At 42.0% G+C, this 15,418-nt stretch overlaps 1 protein-coding gene across 1 annotated transcript in view; it reads right to left on the bottom strand.

Moving 5' to 3' along the window:
* The window catches only part of LOC147008719 (protein deacetylase HDAC6-like), a 98,368-nt gene that overhangs the window by 58,704 nt on the left and 24,246 nt on the right, over positions 1-15,418 (bottom strand). The window contains exons 7-10 of the mRNA XM_085864505.1: positions 13,902-13,999; positions 12,885-12,989; positions 12,697-12,765; positions 385-511 (exon numbers count right to left, since the gene is read on the bottom strand). Coding sequence (XP_085720631.1) covers positions 385-511; positions 12,697-12,765; positions 12,885-12,989; positions 13,902-13,999 — 399 coding nt within the window. The remainder of the gene's footprint in view (positions 1-384; positions 512-12,696; positions 12,766-12,884; positions 12,990-13,901; positions 14,000-15,418) is intronic.

Below are 15,418 nucleotides of genomic sequence, written 5' to 3'. Positions count from 1 at the left end.
TACAAAAAATAGGAAAACTTCAAAATACGTCCCGAAAACAATACAATACAAGTGACCTCATTTTAAATTCCGAGCATACTATTTCACCGATGTTTTCTTCGCATCACTGTGGTTCAGATTGATGCAACTCGACGTGCACATACTCAAACAGAACCCTTGAAAGTTGCAAACACATTGACTACATTTAATGATGCTTTTGTTCCCTTAGTTTAAAAAGGAAGCAGCAATGCATAAATAATCACAAAATTACACTTACAAACTCAAACTCACAAAAAGGCTTCATTCAACAAGGAATCAATGCCCACCTGTCACATCTTCGTTTCCCTGCAAAACACAAACAACAATACCCTTCTGGCACACTGCTTGTCCTTCCTTATGCCATACCTCTTGCCATGGTATATTGACGGTGAAGCCTTCTCCAGGACCCACACCGACTGTTGTACAGCCCGACTCCTCAAGGTTTGGCCAGAACATCCCATTCTGGTGTAGATGCAATGAAATGTACAGCACCCTAAACCCAGCAAAAGGGAGGGAAGAGACAGTGTATTAACAGAGACCAAATGGAACACAACTGAAGCCGTGAGATGAATAACCACACACGGCCACGTTTTAAGGCTAGGAGTTACATATACCAATGTTTTCAGAATGAACTGGCATATGCCCCTGAAGCCGAGTTGTCTACAAGACTTGGCACAACCGCCCCCCCCCCCAAAACAAACAAACAACAAAACAAAACATTCTACACGTTTAGTGTTAGTGCTAACTCAACAGGTAGCAGGACTGTATGTAATAGGAACTACCAAAGATAGGTTCTACAGCAGACCCTCATACAATGTGGAGTATGCGTTCCCGCAAAACGCTGTTATGGGGAAATATTTAACGTGTAAAAATCTGGGTTATGTTCCAAACGGGAAAGATTTAAACCTTTTACGGTTGAAGACTGACAGAAAAATCTCAAAAAAGCAGTAAACAATGCATAAATAAAACACATTTTAAAAAAAACATTAAAATGAATTAGTTTTTAATAAGTGTTGTCATGATTGGGGTTGGATACAATACACATTACTTGTGGAAAACTTATTCAGGTGTGGCAGACTGCCCAGTTGAGATCGAAGGCTCAGAAGATGAAATGGAGGCTGATTCGCTTGAGAGTTTTTTGAAGAACTTCATAAGGGAGATTTGAGTGGCTGCCTTAATTTCCTGTTTGTCAACCTTGTAACATTTCAGGACATTCTCCATCTCCCTCCATAACATGGAACTTCTCATGCAGTCAGGATCATGTTCATCAATGATGGCCATGGCTTCATCAACCAATTTGAAACCGTTAGCCATGACCTTTGTCGTGAGGGTTTTACCAGGCACAACCTCCTCAAGACTTGATTCTAATTCCTCTCTGATGCACTCCTCCTTCAGAGCCAGAAGATCTTCATTGCTCCGCTCCTCCATGTGTGAGAGAAGCAAATCCTCAACGTCATCTTTGTTGACCTCCTCAAATCACACTTGCAGGGCAATGTCCACATTCTGTTGCCTTGCTTTGCTGACTTCAGCCTCTGTAATACCTCTGAACTCAATCACTGCCTCAGGCCAGAGTTGATGGAGATGAAGATGATGGAGATGAAAGTGCGGCTAGGCATGCGTTTACAATAAAGTCCAGTTTCAGAGGTTAAACACCTGGCTTGGTGTGTAACCTCTCTCCGCAATCACCGATTTGAAGACAGCTGGAAAAATTTTGGTAGCAGCATGATCTGCAACAGCAGCTTCCCCAATCAACTTGAGATTGTGGAATGCATGGAAACTCTTGAAGTGCTCAAACTACCCATGGCTGGCAGCAAAAGGCGCTGGATCATTGGTATCTTTGGTTATATCACCATACAAACTCCTCTCCTTCTCTTGAATGACCATTCCAGATACAGGCATGTTCTGTTGGTTCTGATGCTCTATCCACATGGTCAGCATCTTCGCCATTTTCCCAATAGCATCAGGCCCAGTTCTTGCAGTTATGGTAACACTGAGATTCGTTGTTGTCCGAGCGCTCTTACGGATTGTATCACGATTGTCACAAATGTTTCTCACTGTAGAATCAAGAAGTCCCATCTCTCTATTAATATCAATGCTGCGCGCACCTCTATCAAACCAATATAAAACTTTTAATTTCACCTCCAATGAATGAGACTTTCCTGATTTCTTCACTTGATCATCATCTTCAATGCCACTTGTTACACGCTTTGCAGCAATAGTTTCAACCGTTGTGAGTGAACAATTCACACAGAATGATGTAATGCGGCTGTTGTTGTTGAATTAAATCCAGGCTACAGCGAAAACGCGTCATCAGAACGAGTGTTTTACGAGGGTCACCCGTCCTCTAAAATGGTACATGCTGCTTCGTTGCTCGATTTTCAGCATTTAAAAGTTTAAGGGCATGGACAATCCCCATAGGTTGGCATCCAGGGGGATGAGAAAATTCCTCCTTAGGAAATTCCTCACTGAGTGCAATGAGAAAAGCGGCACCATTGTTGTGGTCTTGCTAGTACCCAGAGTGCCCCAAGAAGTGAGACGGCACTTCCACCAAGTGCTGGCAGATGGGTCTTCTACACAATCATCCTTCCAATGGACGGTGCACACATTGATGTCTTGCCCTACCTGTGAAAAACCATTGGTAATTTATAGCTGGGTTGAGATTCAGGCTAAACAGCTCAGAGGTGAGTGTACTTATCGTAAAACTATCCGACCAGCCCTGCCTTTGATAGTGAGCTTATGGAACCAACTTTTATGGCCTGAAAGGTGAGTGAAAGGATTATCCATCTACAGGCAATTGGTCAATATTTGAGAAGGGAGGGGGGAGGAGGAATATATATATACATATACATATATACATATATATATATACATATATACATATATATATATATATATATACATATATACATATATATATACATATATATATATACATATATATATATACATATACATATATACACACATATATCTCTATATATATATATATATATATATATATATATATATATATATATATATATATATATATATATATATATATATATATATATATATATATACACACACACACATATATCTCGATATATATATATATATACACACACATATATCTCGATATATATATATATATACACACACATATATCTCGATATATATATATATATATATATATATATATATATATATATATATATATATATATATATATATATATATATATATATAGATATGGTCGTACTTCATGAACTGGTCATCATTTGCGTTACAGGGTCAAAATATTCAATTTTTCAGTTTTCTCTGTGTTGATAGACATCACCAAGCTACATGCACTTGTGTGAAAAAATTAGCAAAAACCACTAATTAACAGCAAATATGGTATTTTTAATTATGAACTTTAATGGATAATGCATTACAAGGAAAACACATTTTCACGTACATCTCGAATTCACCCTTTCTGAGTAAATTGGATGTGGATCAGTTATCCTTTGGCCGTTTTGGACAATTCAAGTGCCAAATTAATCCTGAGAATCTGCGAGATACATAACTATGTAAAGATATTTACTAGATCTCTTTTAGGAGTTTGTACATATTGGTCAGGTTTTGCTGAATATTTTTTATTGAAAATCTGCCAACTTTTGACCAAATTGACCATATTCCACCCAAAGACACAATTTTCTCAGAACTTTATCTTGCTTACTTTATTCTATAACAGTCCTCCAATATCATCAGAAAAACACAATGAACCTTACAACCTGAGAATTTGTTTAATTCATAAGCCATCTATGGCCGCCCAGGTCGAGCCAGTTCCAGGCGAGGATGCCAGTCCATGCGCGCGGCCGGGTGCAGTCATACTATCACAAACCTAGTACATATACTACCACAAATCTAGTACAAATACTACCACAAACTATAGGGGTATACCATCTGCACGTCAAAAGCCTTGTAATAAATATCTCAAAATTTGTGTCCGACTGTTACCAGGTATGACTTCTTGAAATGCCTTTTTATAGTAGTATTCTCACTGGGGAGGTAGAGGGAGAGGAGGGTAGGGGAGGCCATGGGAGGAGAGGGGATGCCAGGGGAGGGAGGCCATGGGAGGGAGGCCAGGGGAGGGGGGTGAGGCAGGCCACCCAGGGGAGGGGAGGAGACATCTCTCAATAATAACGAGTTGAATAATCAATCTTGCATCATGCAACAGCAAGTCCCAAGTGATACTCACCTAAAAAATAACAAAATAGATTAGATTAAAGCTTATTGATTGAAATAAATTCAGTTTATTCCAAATGTGACTCACCACATCCGCCGCCTCCACCACATCCGCCGCCTCCGCCTGTTTACTCCACCCCTGACTTGTATCACTTATTTGCCTGTTACAAAAAATCTATTGCAAATTTTTTATTTCTGTTTTTTCCACATTAAACTAGATAAAATTACCTTTCTTCTCATACTAAGATATCTAGATATCTGTGGTTTTTCTGGTCTGTAGTCAAAGTGGAAAGTGGATGTTTTGAAAAACATGTAACAACTCTGCCTTTTTAGGGTGACCAGTTCACTGAGAGGCACTGTGGTGCTGTAAGGCCATCACCAGGGATCAGAGCTGCAAGGCCGTCACCAACTGTCACAAACTCAACTGTCGCCAGCTCACCAACTGTCTGACTGGTACTGATTGGAGCTGAAAATAGCCGTCACCCAGCTTTCACAAAACTCTCAGAGATGCAAGAAGCCAAAACCAGCTGTTACCAACTGTCACAAACTGTCGCTCCATCCTTTTTATCGGCGCCCAGTGTGGGAGGAGCCTCAAGCAGACTTCAGCCAAATCCACCTTGCCTATTGATGCATCGTTGCACGTGACAAACTGCCAATCTCGCGATCAATCCTTCCTGATCAGAGCGAGATGCAACCCCGAATCAGCACAGGCCTGGCTTACGATGCTATGTCTGTGGTTCTGGCCGACTGGCAGAAAGAAGCCATTTGCCAGAATTACCGAGCGAAAACGTGAAGCGCTCATAAAACGTCAATGGCAAATTATCACCTCAATGTTCACCCCGATATGAAAAAGAGCCAATTAGCATCCATAGAGCTGCTGAACGGGGTGTCAAACGTCGATGGAAAAAGGTGGGTGTCGAACGTCGATGGAAAATAGGTGGATGCGGTAAATGATCCACAGCCGGATTTGGCTGTCAGAATAACTGCTCAAGAAAAGCCCTTCTTCTTATTCTTCTTCTTCTTCTTTCAGCTGCTCCCTTTCGGGTCGCCACAGCGGATCATCCGTATGATCCGCATAGTGATTTGGCACATGTTTTACGCCGGATGCCCATCCTGACGCAACCCTAGTCGCCTCTTACGACACAGGGATATGGTACACCTATTTTAACCGGGGTATACACCGGCCCAGTACACTGGTACTCATTTCGCTGACCTCGGAAGGATGACAGGCTGAGTCAACCCCCTGGTGTATTAATTCAGTGGCTCAACAGGGCTTGAACTCAGGACCTTTTGGATCCCAAGTCGCTGCCCTTATCACTGCGCCAACACCAGGCTTGCTCAGGAAAAGCCCGTGGTGTGCTTAATCAAATGTACTGTCAGTCAAAGATGTAAATAAATCGTCCACCTTGAAGCCAATGTGTCGTGATGGAAAGGGGGTAGACGAGCCTCTGTTGGGCTAATGGCTATCTCACGTGCATGAATGTGTCTGTCGTAAAGAGAAAAAGGCCATCCCATAAGAAAGGGAATCTATTCTTTATCATTCTCAACGCATCAAAGTTCGAATCCCACCAGACACATCTAAAATGTGATGCGTTGAGAATGGTAAAGGATAGATCCCCTATCTTATGGGAAGTTTTTTTCTTTATGACAGGCACGTTCACACACATTTCTTTCACGAGCTCTGAAGCCCGCCATCATTTTTCCTCAGCAACATTCTTTTGCGAGCTCCAACACCCACCTTTTTTGAGAGCGCACGGGTCGTAATGGTAACCGTGCCCCAGTGGGGCAGGTTGAGATTGGGGCGGACCCCCACGGAGACGGCCCGGGGATATAAAAACGAGCCAGGGGTATGTTCAAGAGAGAAAAAGTGTGAAGAGAAAAAGTGTGAAGAGAAAAAAAGTGTGAAGAGAAAAAAAGTGTGAAGAGAAAAAAAGTGTGAAGAGAAAAAAAAGTGTGAAGAGAAAAAAAAGTGTGAAGAGAAAAAAAAGTGTGAAGAGAAAAAAGTGAGGAGAGAAAGGAGGGGAAAAAAGCGTTCTGAAGAGAAAAGCGTGAGGAGAGGAAAAGCGAAAGGCGAGAGAAGCGACCAAGAAGCGGGTGTCTGACCAGCGCCGACGAAACAATTCGCCTTTCCCAGTGCTTCGGCAAGCGAGCGTGTGGTGTGCACGTGGGTGTGAGCAGCGCCGCCAATAAGTGAGGCACGGGCTGATCACCAACATCAGGGTCTAAACCCGCGACGGAGGATCTCGGTGCACTCCAGACTTCGACTGGCGTTCAAGGCTGCCCCGCGAGACGGTGCACGGCAAAGCTGGGTGCTGGCGACGGATGTGACACGCACTCACGCATTTTCAGGACGTTTTCGCTTCACGGACGACTTTCTTGTGAGCGAGAAGATTCTTCCCCCCCCCCCGCCCCCCACCCCTCCCCCTGAATGATCTGCTGGGTACCCTTGTCTGCGTTTAGCTGCAAGTCAACCCCCGATAAGCACCTGCTCTTTATCTCTTTCCTGGCAGTTTGATTGATTTTGCATTGAAATTCATTCTTTATTTACCTCAGCAAATAAAAAGTTATTTTTATTTATTTATTTTATTATTAATAAATTATTTGTCGATTTCCAACCTGTTCGTGTTTGTCCTTTCCTTCTATTGCTATAGCATTGTCCGAACCGAGATAGACTGGGAGGTAATTACCACAGATTTCACCAAAAAGTCGTTGGCACGCACCAGCGATTAAAACGCTCGGCCGCCCTAATTAAAATCTAATCAGATAACATTGGTGCTTTGCCGAGGGCGCACTCCCCACTCAGATAACCACGTGACCTCTCGTTAAACAGAATAATTAGATGGTGGACACTGGAACTGGTGGTTGACTGGGTGGCGTTCGTGATTCGAAAACAACCCACTGCACCACAACGTTAATTGTGAGCGGTGGCCCCAGGTCCGGCTCCACCAAGCACATCCGGGGATTAATCCCCCAGAGTGATAAGCTGGTGTCTCGGTACCCGTGACCGCAACAATATGTATGTATATATATATATATATATATATATATATATATATATATATATATATATATATATATATATATATATATATATATATATATATATATATATATATATATATATACATATACATATACATATACATATACATATACATATAAACATGAAGGCCGTGTCAATTTCAAAATTTCTGAATCAAATTCTCTTGTTCAAGTCGAAAAATAATAATCTCTACAAACAAATGTGAGTGTGTGTGTGTCCTCCATAACTCCAAAACCATGAAACCTTGCAGCCTGAATCTTTGCATGCACACCAAGAAAACTCCAAGGAAGCTCGACTAATAATTGGGTGTTTGGGTTAATTAAAACACGCCTTTTAAAGATAATTAACCGCCGTATTTAATTATATCCTTCATCAGCGCATCCTCGGACACCTCACTCTTGATGGAGTCTTATGGCACATCCTGGGGGACCTTGCTGGGGACTTAATTCACCATTTTATTCGGACTGCTGAACCATGCTTAGAGTTGGAACAGGTCGCAATGGTTTAATAACGATAAAGCACTCAAAATGTTTTTTGTTTTTTTCCATTTTCCTCAAATATCTCATCTAATGCCTGATCTTCATACCTATGAATTGCTGTATACATTGTTTTTGTAAGTGCTATAGTTTTCAAATTCGGAGCTTGATGCGATTCATGCATTATATGATGCAATTTTCCACAATCTACTCTCACGGACTAATTTAAGTATAAAATAGAAATATAATTTGAGTTTCGAGGATCGGATCACGTGGACTAAATAACTCGAAATCTGGAGTTAAACCTGCAAATGTTAAGAAATTGGCGATGTTTACCGTAGTTTTTTGTTATTACCAATCAGCTTGCTATCGCTTGCCAAGCCTGCCATTCATCAACCATTTAATTGCAGTGCTTAAGCTGCTTGCCAAGTACCCTACAGTCAATAGTGGTCCAGATCTTGTCCCGATCAGGAAGTTGACAGGTGCTCTACAAAGTAGAGGTACATGTGGGTAGATTTGTATCTGTAAAGTGACTATGTGAATGTGTTCGTGCCTTCATGCTTGGTTACGTCACCGTGGTGGCAAAGTTTCATCCCATATCTTGTGGTGGAGGTTTTTACTTTTACCTCAGCAGTGTACAAGCCATCATATTTTCCTTTGTCCTCGTGACTGTTTCTAAAGCAATTGGTTGTTTTATATGATTTGCGTGTGCTTTACAAAGGTTGTATGGTTTCTCATTGTGAGTTTCAAAGCAAAATATATTTGACAACACCAGATTTTTGAGCCAATTGGCGTATTAACGTGTTTTCTAAAGTAGAGCCAAATTTTTTTTCCACCCGTCACGTGCAACTGTTTATAAAGATTAATATTTATGCACATCTCCTTGAAACATCTATATAAATGCAACATTTTTTTTTTAAGTTGTTTATTGAAATTGCCCCAAAACAAGTATGAATGCGACTCAAGGTTATATACAATTTTTCTGCTTCAGAAATATACAAGGTTTCTGGGTTGTATACAGTACGTACTGTAGTCGGTAATCACACTGACTCCAATCTGCCGATTCCCCAAACATTGCCGATAATCAGTCAAGCGCAAATCATACATACACATATATAGTGTGTGTGTGTGTGTGTGTGTGTGTGTGTGTGTGTGTGTGTGTGTGTGTGTGTGTGTGTGTGTGTGTGTGTGTGTGACATTATCTCTGCTAACATTTTTATATATATATATATATATATATATATATATATATATATATATATATATATATATATATATATATATATATATATATATATATATATATATATATATATATATATATATCTCCAGGCGGTATTTATCTCCGGACGTATCCTGGCAGTATTTATAATATGAGTGGTAGAAAATGGATTTCAGACATTATTTTGTTTTCATTTTCACTGCTGTTCTATGCAAAATCAATTTGATGAAATAGTATGAATTGTAATTAACGCTCCACTAAACGTCTGCCTTCCCTTCCCCCACCCGTCTTCACTCTCCCTCCCTCTTCCTTTTTCATATATATATATATATATATATATATATATATATATATATATATATATATATATATATATATATATATATATATATATATATATATATATATATATATATATATATATATATATATATATATATATATATATATATATATATATATATATATATCCCCCCCCCTCCACCCCACCTTTAGTATTCCCATCGGCCAAGCAACGGGTGGTATTGGCAAGTAATATTAATAAATTAAGAAATACAGGAGATGCCAGAATAAGTTGTCCGATTACGGCCTGTTGGTAGGAAGCGATGTTTGGTAGCACGTGTCCTGCAATACCTGGATAACTTTTGGCGAGTCCGAGCTGGAGAAATACTTCAATTTTGGAACTGACATAATCAGCAAAATATTATTATTTAGGCCTAAGTCAAATTTGCCATGGCGGCCGTGGGGTCTCCAAAATTCTCGGCCACTAGCAATTATACGGCGGCCGCAGTATTTCCACGGTCACACAATGTTGCAGTCACATATGTTTTTATTTTTCGGGTAGCCGCACGGCATATTTATAAATTGTGGAGACCGAAAACGCGGGGGTGCCGTACAGTCTTCGATTTGATGTCGCACGGTGACCTTAGGGCGTTCCTGCGGCGGCCATAGAATTTTCAAGGCAGACGCAAAGTGCCCGCAAGGCGACCGCAGGGGGCCCTAAGGCGAACGTGCGGCCAGATGGATGGTAACGAGTGGGTTCTTTTTTTTAACAGTTTTTTTGTTTCGGCTTGTCGAATTGCTACGGCGAACGTAGAAATGAAAAAAGTTATAACTCCGCGTTATAATTCCACGGCGACCTTACGACCTGTAAAATATAGCCAAACGGCGTAGGGCCACCCTGAGGCCACCACAGAAACTCTGCGGCCACCGCACGTTTCTGTCAATTCAGAGGGCGTACGGCCACCGTATCCTCGCCGTAGAGCAAATGTGACAGGCCAAAGGTGTTAGAAATTGTGGAGACCGAAAATGTGGGGTTGCCGTACGGTCTTTCATTTGATGTCGCACTGTGACCTTAAGGGGGCCCTGCGGCGGCCATATAATTTTCAAGGCAGATGCAAGGTAGCCTCAAGGTGCCTGCAAGGGGACCGCAGGGGGGCCCTAAGGCGAACGTGCGGCCAGACGGACAGTAACGAGTGGGTTAATTTTTTTTTACCAGTTTATTTGTTTCGGATTGTCGAATTGCTACGGCGAATGTAGAAATGAAAAAAAGTTATAACACCGCGTTATAATTCCACGGCAACCTTACGACCTGTAAAATATAGCCAAACAGCGTAGGGCCAACCCTGAGGCCACCGCAGAAACTCTGCGGCCGCAGCACGTTTGTCAATTCAGAGGGCGTACGGCCGCCGTATCCTCGCCGTAGAACAAATGTGACTTAGGCCTTAGCAATCACGATAGTGACTGCCAAGTTATTGTTGATGTTTATTTACACCGGTCAGTTCTGCTTAAACAGGCTCGCAGCACGGAGATAGCCGATGGATCTCCTGGAAGCAACCCAGATGTTGTAGTCTTGCCTTCCTGGAGCCAGGACCACACAGTCTTCCAAAATGTTAACTTATTCTAAAGTTGATACGATTGCCAAGTTGAGAGATTATCAGCAGAAGTTACTGGTTCAAGTTCCCTATTATGCTTCATGCAATTTAGGACAGCAGGGTTTCTGTATTTCATACAAGTCATCTTTTTATGTGAGCAAATTAAAGTTTAAAATGCCATCAGTTTCCTCCAGGCTTGCTCACATTCAGGAAAGGCAACGCATATTGTCACGTCAGACAGCCTCCATTAACACGACCGTTTGCGTCGGGATCTTTGATCCTGTGAACAGCCAAAAGGTTTCGAAGTAATTGTATTCAATTGTTACAACTTACCATTCTCCAAGGTCACCCATTGGAAAGCCAAATTTGGTGGTGGCATGCACAGGAGGCAGCAGGCACAAAACGTTTCTTACTTTTATAAGGGTTATTTATAATAAGCATGGGGGGTGGGTGGGGCTGACAGGAGTGGGTGGGTGTGGTGGGACCGAGAGTTATGCACACTCGTCTCAAAGCTGTCTAGCCTGGGTTCAAATCCCGACCCAGCTATAAACTGCCATCCCGGTGTTTCATAGGTAGGGTGAGTCATCAATATTTGTGCCATCCCATGGATGGACGTTAAATGGACGTCCTGTCTGCCAGCATTCGTTGGAAGATGTTAGAGATCCCATGGTGTCCTTTGCAAAGATTAGGCGAGCTATCGCCGGCACCATGGCTGAATTCCAAATTCTTGCTCCAACCAGGAAAGGGTATTGTATCAGCAGCACAGCCATGTCATCAGCCAATGATGCTATGCCACAGCCTTGTGCTGCATACGAATAAAGAAGAATAAGGAGTACAAGAACAGAAAGTTGCATGGGATGTGGAACGAACAAATCAAGTGAGTCAACAGACACGAGCAGGGAAAAGGGAGAATATGCAACTAAGATACAGTGAAAAGAAATAAATAATCCTATCCCCACGAAGTGCCAAAGAAAACTGACTCACTCCAACGATGGGGAAAACAGGCAAGAACTTAACAGGCGCAAAGCTGAGAATGTGCAGAACGAAGTGCAGCTCAGGAACAGGAAGGGTAGCAGGAGCAATGCAGTTGAGGCGTCCACATCTCCAGAGAGCAGTCCTCCTTGTCCCAATGACGAAGCAGAGTGGGAGATGAAGAGAGCCAACGAGACGAAGAGCGAGAGAGACAGAGAATGGTCTTCTCCCAAGGGTCCCAATCCAAATTCAACTGGCACTCTGAGTACTTTTCCATTGAGTCCCTGCCCTTCAGTACACGATGAGCAGTAATTGGCCGCCGTTTCTGTTGGGCAGTGCCACATGCTCTGGTGGCCCACACCTCTCCAAGGCTCTATAACAGACTATGCCGTCATGGCCCGCACACATGCTGACAGCTTGTAATGGTCCTTTTAAAGTTCGTAGCACTTTCCCGTGTGCTTTCAGTTGCAATTCTTCACCTGACCTCGCCTGTGCCGGTGGTTTTACACCATGCAATCTTTTCCCGAGCTATACTGCCTCCTCAGCATCACATTTATCAACGTGACTTTGCCTAACAGGTCCCTGATATGTGGCAATCTATCCTGTTCAAAACACATGGTCCATCCTAAAATCTTACTGCATTATAACTATGGACCCCCTCCATGTAACAATATATTCACAATTCCAGATTTGTTTGCATGATATTAATGTATACAAGCACATACATATATATATATATATATATATATATATATATATATATATATATATATATTTATATATATATATATATATATATAATGGCAACTCCTCCCTATCGCAACCACAACGCTGACCTTTTAAAAGATATTCGTATGTCATCCTCAAATTCACCGGTCATACCTTGGATCTTTTTCAAACATTCTCTGCAGGCCCTGCCCATGGTGAACATCCCAGTCAACAATCAAAACTCTGCAAAAAAACACCCAGCCATACCAAAAAAAAACTTTAGAGTAATGTGTAAAAGTTTATGAAACAATACGGTAAATATTTAGTGTGTTATCCTTACCAGGAGGCTCCCTTTGGCTCACCTCTCAAGACCCAGTCTGTTGATTGCATGCGTAGCTGCAATTGCCACATTGTTGAACAAACAGAAGCCACATGCTTCCTCAGGCCCAGCATGATGCCCTGGAGGCCTAAACCACAAATGTTTGTTTAGTGGGAGTGGAAGAGAGTGACTAAGTTAGCTCAATGAGATCTCATCAGGTTACTGAAGTCAACAGTCCAACTGTCAATCAATTGCTTCCAATTAACATGCTTGCTGAAAACAAAGATAGGCTGTGGATATAGCGTAATAGGCCGTGGATATAGCGTAATAGGCCGTTGGACCCAGCGTCTGAATTTTCTTCAGAAAACAAAAAATAGTTTAAGGGAATAAAAAGTGAGATCGCAAGTATTTTGTTGTTCACAAAAAAAATAATTTATCAATGAGAGCATTCCTACAATTATAGGATGCTTCAGTCAGTTCAGGACAAAGTGGATTATTATTACTGTAGCGTTGGAGTATACGAGATAAAAAATACATTTCCTAAGTCTCCACCCCCTGGGGCATGAACTGGGGGTCAAATCCAAAAACTCGTTAAATATTTCATGTGTCTACCAATGTTGATTGCACATATAAAGTTTCATTGAAAAATGTTTAAAAATATGCCCACAATTGCATTTTCATCTGTTTGACCTTTTGACCCTACCCCAGGGGGGCAGGGTCAAAAGTGACACCACTCTTGCACCTTAGTGCCATGTGGTGATCATAACCAACAGGTTTGGTGACTTTCTACCCAACAGTTTAGGAGGAGCTAGCATGATGGACAGAAAGACAGAGCCGACTACAATATCACCAAGTTTCTTTTGCAAAAAAGCTTGGGGATAAATAGCCCAGGCAACCCGAGAATTACGCTTTCTGTACTGCAACGAGAATCACGAGATTGTGTGCCGAGCATCGCAATGCAATGGTAGACAAGGGTTAAATACAACATACGACAAAAGAAAAGTGTTCCCAAAGATAGACAATATGGTATTGAATGAAGGTCATTTGATCAACCACGCACCTTACAAGAGCAAAACCATTTCTGACGTCACCTTTGATCACCCGATCTGCCAGTTCCAGTACACTGCCAACCGCAAAGCATGCGGCTTTAAAAGAATCCTGCACAGACGGTGTGCACACACACATCTCACGTAGATGTACAATCACACACTTCACCTTCCTCAGCATGCAACATTATTCTCAGTTACGTACATTGTCAGCAACATCATTAAAATCAACAGTTCGTTTGCACACAGTGGAAACCAAGCAGGTCATATGTAAAAGTAAAAATATTGTCACGGTGTATAACCAGTCAAACAAAATGGCTGCCAAAAGCCAACGTGTTGATCGTTCTTCAGTAGAAATTATTTTAAATTTCTATGTTGTACACAAACATGGAGGTGTACATAGTATAAACCCTTTAACTTGCAGAATGGAAGGCATCCAGTTTTCCCTTCCTCACAGTCTGTGGCTGTATCCATCTTGTTTACCCCACATCTGTTATTTCTCCAAGTCTCCCTCTATTTTGTCCATCATCCCTGCTGTTGGTTTGTTTCCACCCTCAATTTCTACTGTCCCTTTCGTTGTTATGTCCTCATCCGTTCCATGTTCTAGCTCCTCCACGAGCCTCAATTTTGAATACAAAATAAAATAAAAAGGGAGCTGCAAGCTAAATCAAAGGTTTCAGAAGAAAGTAGAACAGCACTTGGTCGAGTGCATACCTCCACCAGGCTGAACAGTTTACATTTTGTATCCTGTTGATAGGCCAGATTTGAATACGGACCTGAACCAAAATCTAATTGGCTTGTTCTTGTCATCTAACCAACTCAGCCACCAAGACGGCGGTCTCCTTGGGTTAACCTGAGGTGGTCCCTTCGGGTGGGTGCCTGGAATGTCCTATCCCTAAGAGAGGAGGATGACCTGTCTCTGTTATCATCTGAGCTCAAGCATTTGTACATCGGTATTGCAGCACTCTGAGGTTCGGAGACCGGATTGCGGCGAGATCATGGTGGGTGGTTACACCTACTATTGGTCTGGTCGCTCTGATGATTACCATTCCCAAGGAGATGCTGTAGCCGTCTCCAATAAGGTGACTCCAATGATAATTGAGGTAACACCGGTCAACGAGCGTATTATGAGACGAAGGATTCATCACTCCTTAGGTGTCATTTCCCTGGTCTCTGTTTATGCTCCGACTGAGACAAGTGATCTCACCGTGAAGGATGCATTCTACGCCACGCACGAGTCTGTGGTTCATCAGTGCCCCAGACGAGATACACTTCTAAACTTGGGGGATTTCAATGCATCGAATGAAACTGAAAGGGATGGTTATGAGACGTGTGTTGGTCCCCATGGGTCAGGAACTATGAACCAGAAGAGCACCAAGTTCCTTGACTTTGCAAGAAGTCATGGACTTAGGGTGGCGGGTTGATGGTTTCAGTGCCCACAAGCTCATGCTGGACTTGTTATTCCAACACTGGTGGTGTGGAAAAGGAGATTGACCATGTCCTCATTGATGGTCATTGGAGGATGATCCAG

The sequence above is a fragment of the Eptatretus burgeri genome, chromosome 18, assembly GCF_056783735.1.
Source record: "Eptatretus burgeri isolate ZD-2024b chromosome 18, Ebu_testis_v1, whole genome shotgun sequence".
NCBI classification, from domain to species: domain Eukaryota; kingdom Metazoa; phylum Chordata; class Myxini; order Myxiniformes; family Myxinidae; genus Eptatretus; species Eptatretus burgeri.
This window is presented reverse-complemented; position numbering and strand designations above follow the sequence as displayed.